This window comes from Oratosquilla oratoria, chromosome 24 (assembly GCF_046742065.1).
Source record: "Oratosquilla oratoria isolate Oo_2021 chromosome 24, ASM4674206v1, whole genome shotgun sequence".
NCBI classification, from domain to species: Eukaryota; Metazoa; Arthropoda; class Malacostraca; order Stomatopoda; family Squillidae; genus Oratosquilla; species Oratosquilla oratoria.
The window spans coordinates 35144179-35164274 of record NC_134800.1 but is presented as its reverse complement, the minus strand read 5'-3'; the positions used below and the strand labels follow the sequence as shown (position 1 = coordinate 35164274).

The following is a 20096-nucleotide window of genomic DNA, read 5'->3' as shown; positions in this document are numbered from 1 at the left end:
GATAAATACCTAAGTAAGATGCTGTAATGATTATAATTTATCTTATATTATTTGTTTTTGTTTTGTTATCTTTTGTCTGTCTGATTTTCATTTATTATTAGTTATATGTCAATTTATTATTATTTACTATTTACCTGTTTGTTTATTATTTAACTATACCTATGCATTTATTTATATATTTTATTTGTTATTTACATTATTATAGTTTTTATTTATTATTTTATTATTAATATGATTTTTTTTTGCATCCAACCTAGATATGGATCAAAAGGTCTCCTGTCGGTATGCTCCGCCTTTGTAATCCTTTGAAAGAGAAATACATACATACATACATACACCAAGGCTTCTTCCCCCTTACTAGGGAGGTAGCCAAAAAGGAAAAGGCATAAAATCATTCCCACCCATTCCATCCCTGAAACCACTCCACACCCCTCCACCCTCCCTCCCATCTTAGCACCTCCTAGATGACGGGTCATCCCTGCACCCTGTCCACTGCCCTGGGTCAGAAGCAGTGTCGCAAGAAACAGCACATCCACAGCAAGGCCGCTTCATTAAATCGGCGTCCCCCCATATAAAGGAGAGGACGGGAGAAATCCCTTCGGGCTGCGTCAAAATTTTGCTCACACACACTACCTCACCCCCTGTCCATTCCACCTCATGCATCACAACATCTTCCATATGCAACCATTCTCCATTCACCCGTCTTCTGTCCTCTCCCGTCCTTCCTCAACAGACATTCCCCTCTTCCCCAAAGCCCCCTTCACCCCATCCATCCATCTCATCCTATGATGTCCCCTCATGTTCACTCCCTCCACATCTGCCTTCCATACCTCCTTTACTAGTCTTTCTTCACTCATTCTTTCCATGTGTCCAAACCATCCTAATACTCTTTCATCAACCCTATCTCCCAACTCCCTTTCCACCCCATGGTTTACTACTCTTGTAAAAACTCGACTGCTCTTAACAGCTTTCCTACTATCCCATATATCTGCACACACACACATATTATATATATATATATATATATATATATACACACATACACACACATATATATATATATAAACATACATATATATTTATACACACACACACACACACATATATATATATATATATATATATATTGGTGAAGCGTGGCAGGAGATTCTCTCTGATGCATATTCTGTTAAAAATAATTCTTTTGCTGTCATTTTTAACAGAATATATATACATATATATACATATATAGATACATATACACATATATATACATATACACATATATATACATATACATATACACATATATATACATACACACCTCTCATGGCGCTGTGGTTAGAGCTCTGGCCTGCCACTACGGAGGTCCGGGTTCGACCCTCGCCCGGGGCTGAAATAATATCAGTATCGCAGCGCTGAGGGGTGTTACTCCAACTCTCGTGGGCGGGGAGTTGGGGGTGTGTGTGTGTGCAAGGTCATAGCATTACCCATAGATCGGACCTACGAGCTCTGAGCTCTCTTCCAGGAGGGAAATAGCTGTCGATCACGAGTCGAACACGTGATCCAAAGACCAAGTGAATATACACATACATATATATATATATACATATATATACATATATATATACATATAGAATATAGAGAAATAGAGAAATAGAACATAGAGAAATAGAACACAATATTCATACAGAAATAAGAAAACTGGGGAAGGTTACAGCCACACAAAACCTTTAGTTCTTCCCTTTCATGAAAATCTTGTAAGACTTCCTTGCATCCTTAAGGAGTTCAATATCAATGTTATTTTCAAAAACAGTACCATCAAAGAACTCCTCATTAAAAATTCCCCTTGCAATAATGTAGGATGTGTCTATAGTATTCCCTGTAAACACTGTAGCTCCTGTTACATTGGCCAAACTGGTAAAGAATTAAATATAAGGATGAATCAACATAGATATAGTACAAGGACAGGCCAAATGTCTGGTGGGGTATTTGTCCATGGAAGGGACACAAACCATAGCACTGACTGGGACAATGTTAAAAAAAAATTTGTTTGTAATTTTATATATATATAAAAAGGAAAATGATTGAATCCAGTTTTATAAAGAGCAATTTTGATAACATCAATTTGAGTTTAGGTTTATTTAAACTAGATCATTTCATCATTAATAGGATAATAAAGCAGTACCATGACTCCTAATTTTGCCAGATGTCCCTGTGGACTTTTCTGCCACATGGTTGTGCTCTTTTGTCATTGCTGTTTTATTGTTTAATTACTACTATCATTATTTCCATGTGTATATGAATATGTTTGTATGTATATAGTCTGAAGGTTTTGTGGGGCTGCAACCTTCCCCAGATTTCATATTTCTGTATAAATATTGTGTTCTATTTCTCTTTCTTGTACTCTGAGGATGTCGTAATAGATGAAAACTTTTAGTATTCTGAACTTTATTTCCATGTGGTTTCTGCATGATCACTTAGTCACGCATTTTTGTGATTATTTTTGCATATATATATATATATATATATATATATATTTAATGTTTGTTTGAGAGAGGGTGGAGTGCCTGTATAGTTCTGCTTTACAAGGGAAAGGGGGACAAGTGTGAGTGTAGTAGTTTCAGAGGGATCAGCTTGTTGAGTGTAGTTGGGAAGGCTTATGGGAGGGTCTTGATTGAGAGGATTAGGAGAGGAACAGAGGGAGTAATTGGTGAGGAACACTGTGGGTTTAGGACAGGTAGGAGTTGCGTAGATCTGATTTTTGTGGTAAGACAGATATGTGAGAAAGCTATAGGAAAAGGTAATGATGTTTTTTGGGCTTTTATGGATCTGGAAAAGGCTTACAACTGGGTAGACAGGAAGGCACTGTGGGAGGTACTGCAGATATATGGGATAGGAGGAAAGCTGTTAAGAGCAGTCAAGAGTTTTTACGAGAGTAATTGAGCTTGTGTTAGGACTAAAAATGGAGAGAGTGAATGGTTTGAGGTAAAGGTGGGGCTTCATCAGGGATGTGTTATGTCGCCCTGGCTGTTCAATCTTTACATGGATGGGGTGGTGCGAGAGGTTGAATGCAAGGGTAGTGGGTCAGGGGTTGGAGATGATTAAAGAAAATGGAGAAAAGTGGGAGGTGAGCCAGTTGTTTGCTTGCTGATGACATTGCGCTTGTAGGATCAGAGGAGGGATTGAGGAAGTTAGTGACAGAGTTTGAGAAGGTGTGTGAAAGAAGGAAGCTGAAGAGAAATGTGGGTAAAAGTAAGGTGATGAGATGTACAAGAGGAGAGAGTGACAGCAGGCTGGAGGTGAGCATTAACCTCTTCAGTACGGGCCTTAAATCTCGCGGGCAGCAGCCGATGCCAGCCGTACGACGTGTCGTAATAATACTCGCATCATAAAATATAGTCACCGCTTATTTCGATCGTTCTCTCTTTCACCCGTGAATTTTGATAACCATAGAAAATGTGATTACAGACAGTTTAGAGAGTATGTCATTACGGAGGGGCAACTACAATAAAAATAATCAAGACGCCGATATGGCAGCCTCGCGTATCCACTTGCTCCTCATGACACCTACGTATGCGGCACCGTATGGAAGGGGTTAAGGGTGAAAGACTGGAGGAAGTGGATAGTTTTAGATACTTGGGTATGATTGTGGCAGGAAAGGGAGGTGTGGAGGTGGAGGTAGAATGTAGATTGAGAGAAGTGAGTACACCCACTCCTCGTTTAACGACCTACTCGTTTAACGACAACTCGGAGTAACAACGGGCTTTATGACAGATCAATATTCGTTTAACTTAAATCTCCCGAAGTTACGACGTCGTGTACGATAATTAAGTTGGCTGAGGCAAATTTGTATTTTACCTAGTTGTATTTTGCGGGAAGGGGAGCTATGCTCGTGTTGTCTCGCCATTGTATCTCTCAGTGTCTAGTTTGCTTTTAAACTCGTGAATGGTTTTTGCGCTTACTATTTCATTATCCAGTTTGTTCCAAGTGTCTAAAACTCTATGTGGAAAACTGTTTTTCTTCAGTTCTCTTTTATAGCTATGTTTTCTTAAGTTCCTTCCATGTCCTCTTGTGTTTCTCTTGTCCCAGTTTAGTAATTCTTCTCTATCAAGTATCTCTGTGCCTTTCATGATTCTGTAGATGGTCAGTAGGTCTCCTCTCTCTCTTCTTTGCTCCAGTGTCGGTAGCTCCACTTTAGCCAATCTCTCCTCGTATGATAGGTTTGCAAGTGCAGGTGCCATTTTTATAGCTGCTCTTTGGATTCTTTCTATTTTCTTTATGTTCTTTTTGGTACTGGGGGACCACAATGTCGCCGCATACTCTAGTCTAGGCCTTATCAATGTAACCAATATTTGTTTTATCATGTCTTCATCCAGGTAAGCAAAAGCCACTTTTATTGATCTTAGCAAGTTGTAAGTCTCCCCGACAATTTTGTTAATCTGTGTATCATGGGACAAGTCGTTTGTGATAATAACTCCCAAGTCTTTTTCAGATCCTACTTTCTTTACTTCCTTGGTTCCAATTGTATATTTTCCTGATATTCTGTTATTCTGTTTTTGCTTTTTCCAAACTCCATTATGTTATAAATGAACTTGTATGGTGGATATTAGCTGTGAGGTAAAGTGTTCTGAAGCTTAGGTCTACATTACCATCCTGCAAGCTGCAAAAACTACCTGGGGTACAATATATACCGGTAGTGGTAAATTTTTAGTTTCGACCATGGGCGCAATATAGCAATAGAAAATTAATTATTAATTTTGTAAATTATAATGTATCAACGTAATATGCAATTTTGTGAGCGGAAATAAAAAAAAGGTGCTAAAACAAATTTCGTAAGTAACGAAGTCATGTCGGACGAATGGTACACCATGTTTGTTATGATAGATGCCGATGTCGAGGAAATGAAAGGATGATAAATTCGCCTAACCTAACCTGTGTTTGATAAATCATTACCTGCAAATTAAATGTCATCCGGCTCGTCCTCGTTGTCGTCGTCGTGAGAGACGTTGGCAGACGACAAGATGGTGTCCTGATCCTATGCTACTGACTTCGTTCATTAGCATATTTTCTTGTAGCATGGTATTTTTTACTTTCATTTCCGCCCACAAAATTGCATATTACGTTGATACATTTTAATTTACAAAATTAATAATTAATTTTCTATTGCTATATTGCGTCCATGGTCGAAACTAAAAAAAATACCCCGGTATTCAATATGGAATGTCAGCATACGCGGATTTGGTCATATACGGTAATTTCGTGAACATAACCACCATAAATAAACAGTAAATAAAGCTTTAATGTACTGTATAAAAGAGGGAAATACACAAAAATAAAGATACATGTATTGTTGGACATTGTATATACAGTACAACGTATATGTATACACTTTCGCTTAACGATGGCGCGCTGGTCCCAATTGTCGTCGTTAAACGAGGAGTGGTTGTAAATGCCTTGGTGGATTGAAAAGTGTAATGAGAAATAGACATCTGGGAATGGATGGTAAGAGGAGGTTATATGAAGGAGTGATTGTGTCAACAGCATTAAAGGGGTAGAAACATGGAACATGAGAGAGGAAGAGAGAAAGAGTTTAAATGTGTTTGAGATGAGGTGTCTGAGAAGTATGATAGGGGTTACTAGGCTAGATAGAGTGAGAAATGAGGAGGTGAGGAGGAGAACGGGTGGAAAGGGAACTGGGAGATAGGGTTGATGAAAGAGTATTAGGATGGTTTGGACACATGGAAAGAATGAATGAAGAACGATTAGTAAAAGAAGTGTGAATGGCAGAGGTGGAAGGAGTGAATATGAGGGGGCGTCCTAGGATGAGATGGATGGATGGGGGTGAAATGGGCATTACAAAAGAGAGGAATGTCTGTGGAGGAAGGACGGGAGAGGACAGAAGATAGGGATGAATGGAGAAGGGTTGTGTATAGATGATGCTGTGATGCATGAGGGGGAGTGGGTGGGGGATGGGGGGTGAGGAATTATGTATGAGAAAAAAAATTGACGCAGCCCGAAGGGATTTCTCCCCGGCTTCTCCTTTTCTGCATGAGGGGACGGAGAGGGGAGGTTGACCGAATTTATGAGGTGGCCTTGGTGTGGATGTGCTGTGTCTTGCGACACTGTTTCTGACCCAGGGCAGTGGACAGGATGCAGGAATGACCCGTCATCCAGGAGGCGCCAAGATAAGAGGGAGGGAGGAGGGTGGAGGGGAGTGGAATATATAGGAAATGGAATGGGTGGGAGTGGTTTCTATGCCTTTTTCTTTTTGGCTACCCCCCCATGTAGAGGGAAAAAGCCTTTGGTATATGTATATATATATATATATATATATATATATTTATATATATATATATATATATACATATATATTAAGTGAGCATATGAAAATTTATTGCAAAGTAAAACAAGGAAAACTTATGAGATGGACAAAAGAAAGAAGAAAAAGCTAAGAGAAAAGATATAAAGGGTAGATTTTTAACAGAATTTTGAAAACAATAAAAAGATGTTTTGGAAAGAAATAAAATGAGTGACTAAAGGATAAGTCAAGTAAAGAGGAGAAGGGTGCAGACAGACAGATATTAATGGAAGTGAAAGTGGTACGGGGAAGATGGGGAGACTATTTCAGTGATTTGTTGAATGTGGAAGTTAGGGAGGGCTTGACTGTGGCAGTTGGAGATGCCTGGAAAATGGCTGTGTTAGAAGAAGACATGATAGGGCAACAGGTAAGGAGATAAAGAGCTTTGAAAAGCTTTGAAAAAAATTAAAGTTGGCAAGGCACCTGGATTAGATAGGTGTCACATGGAATGTCTTATGAAAGGAGGAGCAGTCATAATGGACTGGCTTGTGAGGTTGTTTAATGTGTGCCTAAGGGGCAATGAGTAAGCTTTTGGATGGGGGTTGGATGGTAGCAGACCAGGGTGAGGGTTTTTTGGTACATGTATCTATATATAAAATATTTCATCTTATAACTTATAATATTTGAAGAAACTGTAGAATACCTGGGGGATAACACCTGATGCCATCACATTTCGCTGGAAGATATCAGCATAACCAGCAAGAGACTCAACACCTTCCTGGATACGTGCACCTCCAGAGTCATTGAGGCCAATAACTGGAGCTCCAACTAACATGGCTTGGTCCATAATCTGAGTAACAGTTTAAAAATCATTGTGGTAAAAGTATTGATAATAATGCTTATACCACATTAGACTTGATGAATGGACTATGAGCACATAGTTAAATCAATCAGTCAGTCCAAGATGCAATCACAATGTAGAAGACACTAAATATCTAATAGTACACTGTCCCTCACTCACTCATACCAGACAGCAATGCAAAACCTCTTTAATGAATAAGTTAAAACCTGAACTGATGGCAGTGGCTGGTTTCCTCCAAAAGAGAACTAGGGCAACAGATTGGGCAATTAATTCAACACCACCTTAAAGTATGATATTACAGATATCCATGAGCACCTTTGTTCTATTTAGACTGGATTAAAGAGCTTTTGTTATATCTGAATACTTTTGGGCATACATTCAAAATGTGATAGCTTATTATGTCACTACAAATAATAATAAATACTTACCTTGCAAATTTTTTTGGCATGTATTGATGAAAGTGAGCCTCCAAATACGGTAAAATCTTGACTGAAGACATAACATAACCTGCCATGGATCATCCCTTGGCCAGTCACAACAGAGTCTCCAGGGAACTGGTTAAGAATAGCAAATAGTAAATGTCAATTCTACAAATTATATATATATATATATATATATATATATATATATATATATATATATATATATATATATATATATATATAAACATATAAAAAATAAATCCATTTTTCCAACTAATCAACTGTTACCTGCAAAGTGAGGTAACATGGGAGAGGAACATCCTTACCCATTTCATTCCCATCACATGTATCCCTTTTGCCTTTCCTATTTAAACCATGCTAAGGACCCTATTTCTTATCTAACAATAGTACCATTTCATTAAACCTTTCCCATTCTATCTCTGCAATAGATGATAAAGATGGGGAAGTCAAAAACTCACTCAGTCCTAATAATAAGAACACAAAGAGGGTATGGACAGCAGATGTAAATATAAGAGACAGGTCATGTAAACTTTGGTTTGAGTTAGATGTAGAAAGAAGTGGGATACTATGGGATTATGTTCTCCCTGTAGCACTCCAACTAGGTAAACATGTCAGTGCTCAGTATAACATTTTGGTAGTTACAACAATAACTTGTTTAATTTCACTTACCTTCTGTTTCTCCATGCCAAAATCTGTGCATGTGTGTTCTGCAAACATGTCATATTCAACGAAACTCTCTTCATCGCAAAGAAGTTCTATCCTCTCCCGTGCAGTCAACTTGCCCTGTAAATGCAATAAACATTAGTTTTTAATCTTCTTACAAATGCAATGTTACTAATGATACCATTGAAAATATTTAACCCCTTCCATACGGTGCCGCACACGTAGGCGTCATGGACTTAGATCTCGGTGGCAGCAGCCAATGCCAGCCGTACGACGTGTCGTAATAATACTCGCATCATAAAATATAGTCACCGCTTATATCGATCGTTCTCTCTTCACCCGTGAATTTTGATAACCATAGAAAATGCGATTACAAAGGAATTAGAAAGAATGTCATTATGGAGGGGCGACTACAATAAATATAATCAAGACGCCGATATGGCAGCCTCGCGAATACACTCGCTCCCCATGACGCCTACGTGTGCGGCACCGTATGGAAGGGGTTAAGCACCATTGATTGGCTCAAAACAACATTCATATACTAAAAACAAAGTTCAATAATATCTGGAGATAGAATGTTCTACGTTATTTTCTAATTGAAGCTGTAGCTCCTCCATGATTGTTCTTATTCTTTTACACTTCATAGTGGTAAAAATTTACTCTTCTAGTAGCTACTTCTGGGGTCAGCATTTTGCTTCCTGTATCTACCCTCTCTTTAAGTTTCTGAACTTGACTGAAGTGATTAGCTTACCCCAAGAAACATTTAGCTATCAGTGAATCAGTCACCTTTACCTATATGCCCAAACTTCCACCAGTCACAGGTGGATATAAAACTTGAGTCTACAGTGTGTAAACTGAAATCAAGACCAATGTTGAATTATAGTCTAGTCTCACTTATCAGTGTGGTTTCTCAATTTAAATGTAGTTAAAAGAGAAGTTAAGAGAGAGGGTAGAGTGCCGGAGGAATGGAGGAGTGCCTGTATAGTTCTGCTTTACAAGGGAAAGGGGGACAAGTGTGAGTGTAGTAGTTTCAGAGGGATCAGCTTGTTGAGTGTAGTTGACAAGGCTTATGGGAGGGTCTTGATTGAGAGGATTAGGAGAGGAACAGAGGGAGTAATTGGTGAGGAACAGAGGGAGTAATTGGTGAGGAATAGTGTGGGTTTAGGACAGGTAGGGGTTGTGTAGATCTGATTTTTGTGGTAAGACAGATATGTGAGAAAGCTATAGGAAAAGGTAATGATGTTTTTTGGGCTTTTATGGATCTGGAAAAGGCTTACAACTGGGTAGACAGCAAGGCACTGTGGGAGGTACTGCAGATATATGGGATAGGAGGAAAGCTGTTAAGAGCAGTCAAGAGTTTTTACGAGAGTAATAGAGCTTGTGTTAGGATTAAAAATGGAGAGTGAATGGTTTGAGGTAAAGGTGGGACTTCATCAGGGATGTGTTATGTCGCCCTGGCTGTTCAATATTTACATGGATGGGGTGATGCGAGATGGTTAAAGAAAATGGAGAAAAGTGGGAGGTGAGGCAGTTGTTGTTTGCTGATGACACTGCGCTTGTAGCAGGATCAGAGGAGGGATTGAGGAAGTTAGTGACAGAGTTTGAGAAGGTGTGTGAAAGAAGGAAGCTGAAGATAAATGTGAGCAAAAGTAAGGTGATGAGATGTATAAGGGGAGAGAGTGACAGCAGGCTGGAAGTGAGCATAAAGGGTGAACTACTGGAGGAAGTGGATAGTGTTAGATACTTGGGTGCAAATGTGGCAGGAAAGGGAGGAGTGGGGGTGGAGGTAGAATGTAGATTGAGAGAAGCGAGTAAATGCCTTGGTGGAGTAAAAAGTGTAATGAGAAATAGACATGTGGGAATGGATGCCAAGAGGAGGTTATATGAAGGAGTGATTGTGTCAACAGCACAGTACAGGGCAGAAACATGGAACATAGGTGAGGAAGAGAGAAGGAGTTTGAATGTGTTTGAGATGAGGTGTCTGAGAAGTATGACAGGGGTTATTAGGCTAGATAGAGTAAGAAATGAGGTGAGGAGGAGAACAGGGGTGGAAAGGGAACTGGGAGATAGGGTTGATGAAAGAGTATTGGGATGGTTTGGATACATAGAAAGAATGAGTAAAGAAAGATTAGTAAAAGAAGTGTGAATGGCAGAGGTGGAAAGAGTGAATATGAGGGGGCATCCTAGGATGAGATGGATGGATGGGGTGAAAGGGGCATTACAAAAGAGAGGAATGTCTGTGGAGGAAGGATGGGAGAGGACAGAAGATAGGGATGAATGGAGAAGGGTTGCGTATGGATGATGCTGTGATGCATGAGGGGGAGTGGGTGAGAGGTGGGGGTGAGGAAGTACGTAGGAGAAAAAATTTGACACAGCCCGAAGGGATTTCTCCCCGTCTTCTCCTTTTCTGCATGAGGTGACGGAGGAGGGTGGGGTGGGGGGTTGCTGAATTTATGAAGCGGCCTTGCTTTGGATGTGCTGTGTCTTGCGACAGTGCTTCTGACCCAGGGTAGTGGACAAGATGCAGGGATGATCCGTCATCCAGGAGGTGCCAAGACAAGAGGGAGGGAGGAGGGTGGAGGGGAGTGGAATATATAGGAAATGGAATGGATGGGAGTGGTTTCTATGCCTTTTTCTTTTTGGCTACCCCCCAGTGTACAGGGAAAATGCCTTTGGTATATGTATGTAAAAAATCATTATAGTTTTAATTATGTATTTTTTTTTAGCAATGTCCATCATGGCTGAAAAGGGAAAAAAAAAAAAAAATGAAAATGGAGTGGATAGACAAAAATGTGTTGATGTGAATCATTTTGATTGTGAAAAGACAACTGATAAGGTATCAGACGATTGCTTAATCTTTGAACTTAAAGCTGTGGGGAGACAAAGCAGGGTAGAAAAGTGGATAAATAAGTTCTTAAACATTAGGGACCATACCATATGTTCAATAGGAATCTTTTCCAAATGACTTTATGTACATAATGGTGTGTGCATGCATGACAAATGAATTTAGAAGTTCTGCTACTGGGACTTGAACCCATGCCTGTGCAACCATTTCCCCCAAGGCAAAGATGTTATCCCCCACACCATGACTATTGTTAAAAGGAATGATTGTCATGGTGTAGGATATAGTGTCCCTGCCTCAAGGTAAGTGGTTGCACAGCCAAGGGTTCGAGTCCCAGTGGCGGAGCTTCTAAAATCATAATGGTGTGCTCCCAAGATTTGCTTCAGTTTCTGTCTTGTTTCTTATCTATATAAACTACTTAGTGAATAACCAGGAGTGCACTTAATCTGTTTACAAATTATGTTGGTATCTATCAGTCCATCATCACAGTACAACACAAAAGCATTACATAGGAATGTGGTTGGCTAAATGACAAAAAAATATATAATGGTTATAAATCCTGAACACAAATACATTCAAGACTGTGAATACTGGTGCTAAAATCCTTACAACAAAGTTCCACATTGGTGTGACTGTTAGAGAATATGAATGAGAGGGGCATCTGGAAATTATGACATCAACTCACTTAAAGTCATCTGTTCATGTGGCAATTGTAGAAGCCAATGCCAACAATACATGATAACAGGATATGAATTACTAGAAGACAAGGAGATAAAGTATGACTTCTCTTAAACATATTTTGACATGACCTATCCTAGACTATGGGTATCATACTTGCAGAAATAAATATAACCTCCTGAAGCAAATGCACACTGGAGTGCTACTGATTTGGTATGTCATACATTTTTGTAGCTCACAATATACACATATATATATACAAATATATATATATATATTTATATATATATATAGAGAGAGAGAGAGAAAAAGAGGAGGAGAGGGAGGGAGGGAGAGAGGAAGAGAGAGATGGGGGAGAGGGAGAAAGAGAGAGAGAGAGATGGGGGAGAGGGAGAAAGAGAGAGAGAGAGAAGGGGAAGAGGGAGAGAGAGAGAGAAGGGGAAGAGGGAGAGAGAGAGAGAAGGGGAAGAGGGAGAGAGAGGGGAAAAGAGAGAGAGAGAGAGAGAGAGAGAGAGAGAGAGAGAGAGAGAGAGAGAGAGAGAGAGAGAGAGAGAGAGAGAAGGGGGAGAAGGAGAGAGGGAGAGAGAGAGAGAGAGAGAAGGGAGGAGAGGGAAAGAGAGCAAAAAAGTACAAGAGGAAGATAACAATAGAGAGAGCAAAAGAGAGAGGAGAATAATAGTTCTAAGGGTATAATAATAATGCTAATGATAATAATATAAAAAATAACAGTGTTATTAATAACTATTACTTTGAGTTTCACCGAGAGAAGAACCTGTAGCTCCACAGCAGCTGACAATAGTCCTAGAGTCCTCACAAAGATCTCTCTATACAGCTGCACTTATATCTCTGTACAATGATTATGTAAAGACAAGACTCAGGACTCAAGTGTTGAATATTCAAACCATAGTCCAATACAATGATAAGAGTGAAAATGTATGAGAATTGTGCCCCAAGACATACTCATAATTGACTTTACAGATAGATAAAATTCCAGAATCACAGAATCATATGTATTGAACATGAAATTTACATTGTTCAATAGCTCCTAACATAATATATCCTAACCTCACCAAACCTAATTTAACCATTCCATAGAAAAAAAAAGATTAACTTGATTAGATAAGCTAAAACTTAAGTGAAAAATGTGTTTCCTTGATACTGGGATAATACCAACTGAACAATAATAATAAAAAATAATAACATTCCTATTTGAGAGATATCACGATTTAGAACTGATAATTAACAATGATAAATATAAAATATGACAAAAGATTGTCATTATGAACAAGACATCGAATAAGAAGACAAGTTTACCAGGCATGCCTGAGGTAGTGAGAATACATACAATCCTTGAACGAGACTGGCAACAGGACAACACTAAAACAATTCCTTACACTATGAATATAGAAACAATAAGACAGGGACCAAACAATTAAAAACCCTTAACCTAATAGGTTTCATTTTAGTTTTAAACAAGAAGAGCTTTAACTATAAGATAATAAGTTCTTTACAGGAGCCAGAACGAGAATACAGCATCTAATTTTATTACATAAGTCACCCAATGACTATAAATACAAGAAACAACCGTGAAGTTGAGTGGTATAAACAATAATAGATTAAAGAAAATATCCATTAATAAATACTATTATGTTAATAGAGAATAAGAGATCGTTTAGATATAAATTTATACAGAATCAGCTGTTCACGTCGTCTGCATACATACCTTCTTGTGCTGATTTTCAATGCGCTTCAAGCCTCCACCTAAGAGAGCACTTTCGCGCTTTTTATTAATCTCCTGTCTGACTGCCAGTGTGTGTGCAATTGAACACCATCTTTTCCCATGACTGTTACTGTATATAAAACTGGATGGGCAAACACGACTGCCTACTACATTTACAAGCCGTCCTATACAAAACGCCATGTTTACGTTAATGACGTCACGGGTAGTATGAATCCAAATTTAGGTATTCCTACGCCTATTTTGATATACTCTCAAAGTTATAGTACATGAATTTGATATATAAATTTATTTAAATATTTTCTCTTTTCATGATTTCATACATTCTAATTTCACTTAGATAATTAATGGATAAGTAAAATTGGAACTAGTTTCCTTTGCCCAACGTGAAAGTTGTACATCAACAAATATGTCTGACCATTGTTAAGTAGAAGTCTAGATACAGTGATGGAATTTAGTGCTACTTACTCATGGGTCGTAGACAAGTCCAAAATATTTTTGAAGTGAAAATATCAATTTGTGAACAAATCCGGTGCATACCCTGCAAAATTGCTGGTGTCACGTTAAGCAGAGAGTGATTGTGTCGATGGACTGTCGGCTCGATGCGATTTGACTAAAGTGTCATATTTTTTCCCCTGCACGGAAACTTCACCATTCGAGATGAGTAGCATCAAGACTGGCAATAAGAAAGAAAATCATAAGATGAGGATACGCGCATTTCCAGTAAGAGTTAATTTATTCTTATCCGTTGCCCCATGGAAACTTTGGACTGGGCCAAGGTTGCATTCGCCTATGAAAGTAGTCAGTTTATATTGTGAATAATATTTAGTCTTTATACCTTGTGAAGTAAACATGTGTGCTATTTTCAATATAATCCTGTTATTGTAGAATATAGTGTGCTTTTGATAGCCGTACACTATTCTATAAGTCTGATATACTCCAAGTGATTAGGATAGTCATAGTCAGTCCATGGTTGAGGGAGGTATCAAGGCCATATAGGGAGACTGTTTGGTATCACTTGAAATGCAGATTAGAAAGACAAATATAAATTCTGTAACTGTGGGACAAATCAAGGTTTTTCAGCATTTATAAGCTGTAAGATAGCAGTAGAAGAATATCAAAACCACTCCATGTTTACATTGGTCTTGAATGAATTTAGACATATCTACAGGATATTCTCCTTTTGACATTTGTGTTGATACATATGAGAAGGTAGTGGTAGAGGGTTGGTTCATAGCTACACATGAGTTATGATTATTTCCAAATATGCATGGAACTTTGTCAATATATATGTTCAGTCCTAAATATGGAACCATTTTTAGTGGAGCCAAAAAAAGTGTAGTGTTTACCATGATGACAGTTTTGCCCATCTCTCCTCAAGTTTTCACATAAAGTAAACTGACAGCTGGCAACTGCTCCTTCCCTTTTTCTCACACCAATTGATGACTTAGGAACAGACCCACACTACTAACTAAACAGAAAACAGTCAACAATTTGTCTTGGATTCATCGGTGGGTTTCTAGTCAGTGATGCTTAAGACTAAAATCATTATTCTTACTATATATTTATTTATTCTTTAATTCAGAATCAAAATAGTTTTAGTGGTATATAATTTCACCTAATCTTTTATTTTCAAATTAATTACTTTCATATGTAGTGGTTTGCCTTAACTGAATAAGATTATATAGCAGTAGGGATAACAGAACCCAGAATTATATACAGTTTGATCAGTTGTATGGGATAAGGGAGCAAAATCGTAGGGTGTGAAAAATTTGATATTTTAGATCTGAATGAGTTGTCAAGAGTTCAGTCAAGACAAGTATATATACCATTTGGTCCCAGTGGTCCCTTTAAACTGAATAAAATCACTTGGCATTAGCCAGAACAAATTTGTTTGAGTGGGTGTGGCTTGATGAAGATGGATGTGTTTGGAAACCTGTACATTCATAGACATTTTGGGATATAGTGTCTATAAATTTTTATATTAATTGGTCACAATTAGCTTTTAGAGCTTTGGAGAACCATACATAAGAAACTTGAGATTATCCAGTTACTCTGATACAGTAGTTGTAACAAGAAGTGCCTCAAAGTGTCAAGATTTCTTCTTTCCTACAGAGCAGGGAACAAGTGAACAAATGAAAACAAGTTGAAGTTATGAAAGCCCTAACCTGTTTGGAGAAATCTGCTGAAGAGGAGGAACTTGTTCTGTTTAAAGAGATCAGAAAAATGAAGCAGGGGAAAAGGAGTGGATGGAGTAAAGATGAAATGGCAACTGACACAAAATGTGTTTATCAAATGTGGGGGTATGCAGGGAGCCAGCACAGGGAAAATGATATGCTGTGATTCTTTTGCAATAAATGGTACTATTACATGAAGTGATGTTCAGAAATACCAAATAAACATAATGATATACTCTAGAGTGATAATATATATACACAAATGGAATGAGTATGTAAAAAAAAAATCTAAATCTCAGTAGTGTAGTCGTCACTTGTCAGATCACCTAAAGTTGGAGGAAATAAAGTTGAAGGTGGTGGAGTTCACGAGGTTTTAAGATGTTGGTAGGTAGATGATTCCCCTGTCCATCTTGCAGGGTCACCACTAGTGGATCAGTTTAAAAGAATTGATGGAATTTAATTTTCAGTGACTCGGTGAATGGCAGCAAGATCTAATTTATAAGTTCTACTAACACTATAACCCTGAAATAAGTAATATATGAGAGGCTAAGACTGACAAATCATGTCACTATCTGCCATATGCAAACGGATGGTGAGTCTGGTTGCAGAAAGAAACATGGTTATCAACCCACCTCCCCAAACTAACATGGATTCAAGCAGGGCCTTTCCAATACAGTCATCATTCAACGAGTGCTGGAGGTATTTAACAAGAAAGCACCATCACCATAGAAAAACAGTTATGATGGCAATAGACAAAGCAATTGATAAAGTTCTCAGACACATAATGTATGACCTGATGATAATATGATAGTATAGCACCCATATTTACTTAGACCAACTAGAACAGTGGTTCAGATATTATCTAGAATGGAAGCCCACCCTCTGATGTCATCATTAACCTTGCTCAACCCTAAACAACTATGAAAAAGAAATAAGAAAAATTGAATGGCCAAATGCTTCCATTCAGAAAGGGCCCTAAAATTCTAGGCATCACTTTTTATGTTCTTTTATCCTTCATCCCACACATCAAGAACCTGAGAGTTAGATAAACAACAAAATGAATATGCATGGGTTTTGGTCAGCAGAAGGAAACTCAAACCATTGTCTACAAGCAGTTCTTGAAACCTATACTAGATTATATAAGGGTGACACAGTGTAGACTATATATAGAAGAAATGAAATATAGTACACTTGTAGTGTCTTTCAGTGTTTTAGATGTCAAGGTTTACTTAAAAATGTACTGATGAGCAGAGATGTGCAAGGAACTCAAAAACATTCTGAATGTAAGGCAAGTAAAGCAAAGATACAAGCTATACATAATAACTGCAGATACACAAGGCAAGTGTTATCAAATATCCAGTATATAAAAAGGAAATAGCAACAATCAACAATTCAGGAACAGTAGTTGCAAGTAAAACACCCCAAGAATTAAAATCAACAAAGGCCTTATATAACATTCCTACTGGAGAGGTGTTACAGTATTATTAATGGACTTAGATCATACAAATAACAAAGAAACAGAAATTAGGACAGTGGAAAAAGAAGCAAAAAGAAATACAAGGCCCTTCAGGATAAGATTGCTAAGATTGTTGTGGTATGGTAGAAAATTGACACCAAAATTGAAAATTGATACAAATGTGATATTGGTATAAATTGACAGATTTATGACTGGTGTCAGAAATATGAATGCTGTAGAACTAAATTATTGAACTGAGGGATCATCACCAATGAACCTGGTACAACTGTTATTGTTATTATAAAATCCCCTACATTCTAGTAATGTATATATAGGTTTTACATGATACTCTTAATTCAGTTGAGCTGAGGGACATCAATCCAGTAGTAGTGTAAGTAACTCTCCTTAAAAGAAAGTGACTTAGTGACACATTTTGCAAATTTAGTACTAGCTACTATCAGATTCTATTTGGTTTAGAGGAGGGCTTCTCCATTCTAAAGGGGCAAAATAATAATGAATGACTAAAAATTTCTTGGTATGGTTACATGCTTTTCAGAAAGTTGTTGAAGATGCCAGACATTTTAGTTTAGAGGATATTGTACTATAGGATTTTAAGTATCACAACCCTAAACTATTATACTTTACAAGTTTTGTTCTCATTAATAGTAGGCAGTCTTATATAACTGATGTGTGACAGTGTAGAAGGAACTAAAACTTTTTCAGCCCACCTGTGTCATTGTGACACTTGCAAATCTCGTACTTGTTGACAACAAATGATCACATAGACTTATATAGAGAAGTTTTAGAAGATACCCAATGGCCTGTGACTCTAGCTTTGAATATTTCTATGTGTCATCAATAATTTCTAAATTTTGCCGGTGTTTATCAAGACATTTTTGTCACTATGTCAGGTGCTGTGATAATGTGCCCTTAGAAGTTATTCCAGTGATCTAATGTTCTATATGTAAATTTATATTTGCAGATGTTGAGGATAGTCTCTTCTTGTATATATTTGTACTGATGTCCTCTTGTGTGTAACTCCTCTCGCATTTCAAACAAGTTTCTACACCCAAGGGGACATCACTTTACAAAATGGGTCTAATTTGTATTTAAACACTAAAAGTTTGGGTTGCCATGGTTATGAATGAAATAGTCTGGAAACATCCAGAATAAAGATGAAAAGTGCCATCCAGGATTTGTCGTGTATTGCTTAGTGTTGATGAGTGTGGTTTATTCTAAGTGGACTCATGAGTTGTTTTTGTTGTTCTCTAGACTGTCTGGCCTCAGGTAGATGGGACTCGTGAGTGGCAGTTGCTGCTTTGGAGAGGGGTGTATGCATATGTAATAGGTCTTGAACCTTGATGATAGCTGTTGAGGCCTGTGTTTATTTCACTGTTGTTGACATGTAGATACTGGTGTGCTGCTGTTCTTAACAGAAAAAGCAAGGAAAGAATAGGATGGAAATTGTTAAATTGTTACACAGGCTGCATCCAAGACGAGAAGACGTGTCCAGAATTAGCTCCGACATTGGTATTTATTTTCCGGTTATTTATGCATGTATACACTTATACCCTCTTGCATAGTCTTGACAAATTAAGACTTATATGAAAGCCAGTTGAGAAGTTGGCAAGAGGAAGGAAGAGAAGGGAGGAAATAGATTAAAATATAGATGTAAGCTTACCAGGAATTAGTGCTACAATAAACGACATGACGTCATATCGGCTACCGCAGAGATTTTAACGAAAACTCCTACGGGTAAGTTATCTTCTACGTCGTTATTCAGAGATCTCGATGAACTGAGTACAATTAAGATAATACGAGAGTTCAGCACCGTAGCAGCTCACATCTACACTCATAATTTCAGTGGCAATATCGTTTACATACAGTTTAATCGTTGCTCCAGTTGTTCCGTCCGTTATCTTACCTGTTTTTGTCTCTGGAAACCAAATTGAGTGCTGAATACTAATTGATAACAAATATGAGTGCATCAAGAGTGCCTACAACAGCTAGGACAGTGAAAGAGTGCCTACAACAGCTAGGACAGTGAAAACAAGAGCTTCAAGTATGGAAACTGGACAAGATAGGGACGGGGCAGTTGGAGGGAACGGCTGTCAGCGGACTGAAGGGATACAAGATGGCGTCGGCGGTCATGCGGAAGACAAGTTTGACAACAAAGAGGTCTGCCCAAATTGCAAAGGCCAGATTAGTGATGATGATCATGTACTGGAATGTAATTTATGTGACATGTGGCACCACATAATGTGTGAGGGTATATGTGAACCTGTGTATGAATTTTTGAAGAGGAACGAAGAGGGATCTATCCACTGGTATTGTTCAAAATGTAATGCTGTAGTTGGTAAATTTGTTAAACAGATTACCTCCATATCAAAGAGACAAGATGAGGTTGAAAAACATATGGATGCCTTGGAAGTTAGGACCAATGAAAAATTCAGTGAAGTGACGGAAGATATTGTTAAGATAAACCAAAATGTGAATATTGAAATCAAGTCAGAAGTAGACATTGTAGTGAAGAAGGAGCTCCAGGAATTCAGAGGCGAGATGTATAATGAGATTTGTAAACTAGTGGAAAGGAAAATGACTGAAGGACAAGGGAAGTGGCAGAAAGAAGTGAGGGAGGTGGTATCTACAAAAGTGAAAGAAGACTTTGCTAATTCATACAGTGACATTTTGCAAAAATGCGATGGCAGAGCAGGTACTGGGTATGATGACAAGACAATACTGGAAAAGGCGACAAGAGAAGTCCAGGGTAGAATGGACAGGAAGGATAACCTTGTCATTTATGGAGTCCCTGAGGAAATGGTAGGAGGCATGGATCTAGCGATTAGGTCCGAGAAGATTCGCCATGACAGGCTTGTGTTTACCAATTTGTGCAGTGAAATAGGCTTAACTTGTTATGATAGTGATATTGAAGAGATAAGAAGGCTAGGCAGGTATGA

General features: G+C 38.1%; 2 protein-coding genes across 2 annotated transcripts in view; one reads left to right on the top strand and one right to left on the bottom strand.

Moving 5' to 3' along the window:
* The window catches only part of LOC143038554 (propionyl-CoA carboxylase beta chain, mitochondrial-like), a 42147-nt gene extending 28440 nt beyond the window's left edge, over nt 1-13707 (bottom strand). The window contains exons 1-4 of the mRNA XM_076207901.1: nt 13492-13707; nt 8255-8368; nt 7571-7696; nt 6984-7130 (exon numbers count right to left, since the gene is read on the bottom strand). Coding sequence (XP_076064016.1) covers nt 6984-7130; nt 7571-7696; nt 8255-8368; nt 13492-13689 — 585 coding nt within the window. The 5' untranslated portion in view covers nt 13690-13707. The remainder of the gene's footprint in view (nt 1-6983; nt 7131-7570; nt 7697-8254; nt 8369-13491) is intronic.
* Nucleotides 13708-13885: 178 nt separating this feature from the next.
* The window catches only part of Cul3 (cullin 3), a gene marked incomplete at its 3' end in the record, with an annotated part of 111512 nt that continues 105301 nt past the window's right edge, over nt 13886-20096 (top strand). The window contains 1 exon segment of the mRNA XM_076207899.1: nt 13886-14229. Within this exon segment, the coding sequence (XP_076064014.1) occupies nt 14167-14229 (63 nt within the window).